Source organism: Azolla caroliniana, unplaced genomic scaffold, assembly GCF_043228905.1.
Source record: "Azolla caroliniana isolate FFs.n. ecotype wild unplaced genomic scaffold, voAzoCaro1.0.p SCAF_8, whole genome shotgun sequence".
Classification (NCBI taxonomy): Eukaryota; Viridiplantae; Streptophyta; class Polypodiopsida; order Salviniales; family Salviniaceae; genus Azolla; species Azolla caroliniana.
In genome coordinates this window covers 3,268,787-3,272,238 of record NW_028230443.1, presented here as the reverse complement: position 1 = coordinate 3,272,238, position 3,452 = coordinate 3,268,787, and the positions used below count along the sequence as shown (strand labels likewise).

At 40.2% G+C, this 3,452-nt stretch overlaps 1 protein-coding gene across 1 annotated transcript; it reads right to left on the bottom strand.

The window, feature by feature from the left end:
* Positions 1-1,287: 1,287 nt before the first annotated feature.
* On the bottom strand, positions 1,288-3,092 carry LOC147860802 (putative protein phosphatase 2C 51). Its single transcript, XM_087323170.1, has one exon. The coding sequence runs from the start codon at positions 3,087-3,089 to the stop codon at positions 1,422-1,424; it is 1,668 nt and encodes a 555-aa protein (XP_087179296.1). The 5' UTR covers positions 3,090-3,092; the 3' UTR covers positions 1,288-1,421.
* Between the last annotated feature and the right edge of the window lie 360 nt (positions 3,093-3,452).

Below are 3,452 nucleotides of genomic sequence, written 5' to 3'. Positions count from 1 at the left end.
GAGGGGATGTTACACAACAACAATTGATTCTCTAGAAATGGAAGGATTAGAAATGGAAGGATTTTTTACTGCATTTTACGCATTTTGAAAATGTACAATATACTGTACATTAGGCACTTAATTTAGGGTTGAAAGGACATTAGAATTAGGAAGCAACGAACTACAGCGACATAGTCAACTTCCCAAGGTATCTTAGGTATTGAAGTTCTACAGTATGAACAAATTCTATCAATGAGCTAGGAATAACTGTGATAAGCGTAGCCCCTGAAAAGTGAACAGTTATCCTTTTCATCTGTCCTCGATAGTTCAAATTATGTAAGGATCAATTGTAAATTATTTTGCAGATTTGGACTGAGATCCATGTCTTTGCACTTTTAGTTCTACCACTGTTGTAATATGTATCCTATTGATTTACTGCATTGAGGTGTTGGCAGGAAGACAATGTTCTCTGCAGCTTGGCATTTTGAAGCACGTTGTATCAGTGGTTTCCATTGATCAATTTCTACTCTAGGGCGTTTTCGAAGGCATGTGTTCAGAATAATGTTATGCTCTGGATGCATTTTGGAAAATTCGATGTCAATGTTGGAAAGAAACTTTGATAAAAAATCTAATAATCCATATAATACAGTTTATGAAGCTTGTTTTTTCTCTGCTCTCTCAATCTTTCTCAAGAAACTACAATCCAATTTCTCACAGCTTGAGTCAATCAATGATATTGAGAACATGCACAAATGCTTCATCTTATGCTCATTTATAATAGAAACCTAACTCCAAAGTTGCATAATCTTGCACTACTTTAAATCCTTCGAAAATATAGGCCTATCCATGGTAGTAACTGGTTTACTTAAGGCGGGTTTCAATCTTCCTCATAGATTTTGCAACAGCTTGTGTTTCCCAACCAAATGCAAAGTTCAGAGGGTGTAAACTCTACAGATGATTTAGGAAATACAGTAGGAATTTATAAACATAATGAAGATGAAAGTTCTTTTTTATAATGAAGATGAAAGTTCTTTTTTATAATGAAGATGAAAGTCCTTTTTTATATTAACAATGTACTTGAGATATATCTGTGATGGGTTCACAGAAATGAGAGAATATAGGCCACATGTTACAGGATCTGTCACTGGTTCAGAATCCCGAAAAAGAATGTAGTTTGCTTGGTACAGTGTCAATAATAAATATGCTATTCACAAGTTGAGTTATCCGTTGTATTAACAAAATAAGCAGCAAAACATTTCACTGTCTTGCTGTATTTGGTTCTCCATACCTAGAATATCAAAGTCCAGATTTTTAGTTGTATTGATCATCATGTTTATCAATGGCAGGTCAAAATGTTTATAATTGCCTGCAAGAGTCTTCACATCTGTTCTGTTCTCTTGTCGAGCAGTTGAGAACCGTATTAAAGAAATTCATTCAAGGTTTCATGTGCTATTTTCTGCTCTCAACGGAACCACAACAGCTGAAAGATTGTCCATACTTCCCGCTCGAAATGCGAGTTGCGTGAGAAATTGGGCTATCATGCGTGCACTACAAGAGCTATCATGTGATGCAGCTATACCATCAGCATTCCATCGTTCCATAGAAGTTGAACTGTCCATATCAGTATGGCAAACATCAATATATGCAGAATGATCCGTTGATATTACTTCCATATCTTCCCAAGATATGGCATAGTCTTTGGGTATAGTCTCAGCGTGCCATAGTTCCACAGAAGTAGTATTGTTCCTATTACTATTGCGATCATCCATATCTACAGACAGATCAGTAGCTATTGCTTCCATATTTTGACGATGGATGGAATGGATAGTTTCAGCCACATGAAGATCAGGTCTTACAGGAAGCTGCAAATGCGGAGGAGGTAATGCAACAATTCCAGATACATCTGCTTGCATTAATGAATCTTCCATTAGTTCTTGAATATCTTGTCCGGAGGCGATTCCATGGATGACATCGCATACTTCCTGTGGAGTTATCTTCTCAAATATACCATCAGAAGCAAGTACAATAAACCTTTCATTCTCAGAGATAGGGAGCCAGTCCGAGAACTCTGGATCGGATATGACTCCAAACTTCTTGAGCTTGACATCACCTATAGAACGAGAAACAGCAAGCTCTCCATTGACACGAGGATATGAACCTGTGGTAGTGACAAAGCCACCAGAAGCTTCTATACGAAGCTTCTCTTCTGGTTTGTCAGGACGATGATCTGAACTCACTTCTCGAACACATAAACCTAATTCTGAGTCATCCCGTTTCTTCGTCTTGGCATAACCCATACTAGAAGATCTATTCTTCTTTCTTCTTTCTCGCCTCAATGAAGCTTTTACTGTTGTGAGCGAACCATCATTCTTATTACTAGGCTCTCTGATCAAACTCGAATATCTGTTGCAAGAAGAGCAGACCAAAGCTTTTGAGTCTCCTACATTAGCAACAAGGAGTTGATTGCCTACCTTAAGAGCCACGACTGCAGTCGAACCAGACATCATGGAACTTTTTTGAGATGCGCCCGTCTTGGCGAATTCAGAATCAATGTCTCTGATGGCATCTCGAAGTGCTTCTTGGAGGAGCAATGGCTGGGGCACAGAGGAAGAAGCAACGTCTTTCTTCATGTCTTCGTGAGAATGAACATGATGAAGGAAACGCTCTCTGATGGAATTGGCGGCGAAGTTACTTGCAGAGTCACCGAGATGGCCATCGAAGACAGCGAAAAGGCCAACCAATAACGATCCGTTTCCTGGGGATTCGCTGTCTCTCCCTGCAGAGAAAATGCGAAGGTGGGGAGAGCAGACGATGCGATCTTCTTGGTAAGGACGACGACCAGGGAGGGATGAAGATCCGGGATGGAAGAGATCAAGAAGCCGCAGTTGAAGGGGATCCTCGTTACTAGTCGTCGGTTTCGTCTGTGCAGAATGGGGGTTTAAAGGAAGGCGTGGATCAAGAGAAGGAGGAGGAGGAGGAGGTGCGACCTGCAAAGAGCTGCTGCACGGGGAGGAGATAGGAAGAGTGGAGGCGCATGCGCAGGAAACGATGACAATTAGGGTTAGGGTTAGGGTTAGGGTTAGGGTTAGGGTTGCGATAAGCAGGGCCATTCGTGTTTTTGTTTCCTGCGCAGGAATCATAACTACCTGCTCTTTTCTTTTTTGTTGAGAACTGGAAAGAAGAATTTCGTCTTTTGAAGTAATTACAAATCTGGCCCCTCTCCCTCCCATTTTGACTTAGAGTTTCAGAAATTCCATCTTGTACCCTCCGCTTACAATCATTACGATTTACACACAGAAAAGACACTCTCTTTTCCACCACATAAAGGAGGGGACCCATGGACCATTATGATTAGTCATATGCTCGCTAAACTATACGGTGCAATAATGTAAGTAGATCTCAACAATTATATGGAGACATTAAGCAGTAATTGAAGTAGAGCTCAATGATTATATAAAGACATTACGTCTTTT

What these genes read in the sequence shown, in the direction of transcription:
- LOC147860802 (XM_087323170.1), bottom strand. Translation starts at nt 3,089, where the DNA reads ATGGCCCTGCTTATCGCAACCCTAACCCTAACCCTAACCCTAACCCTA.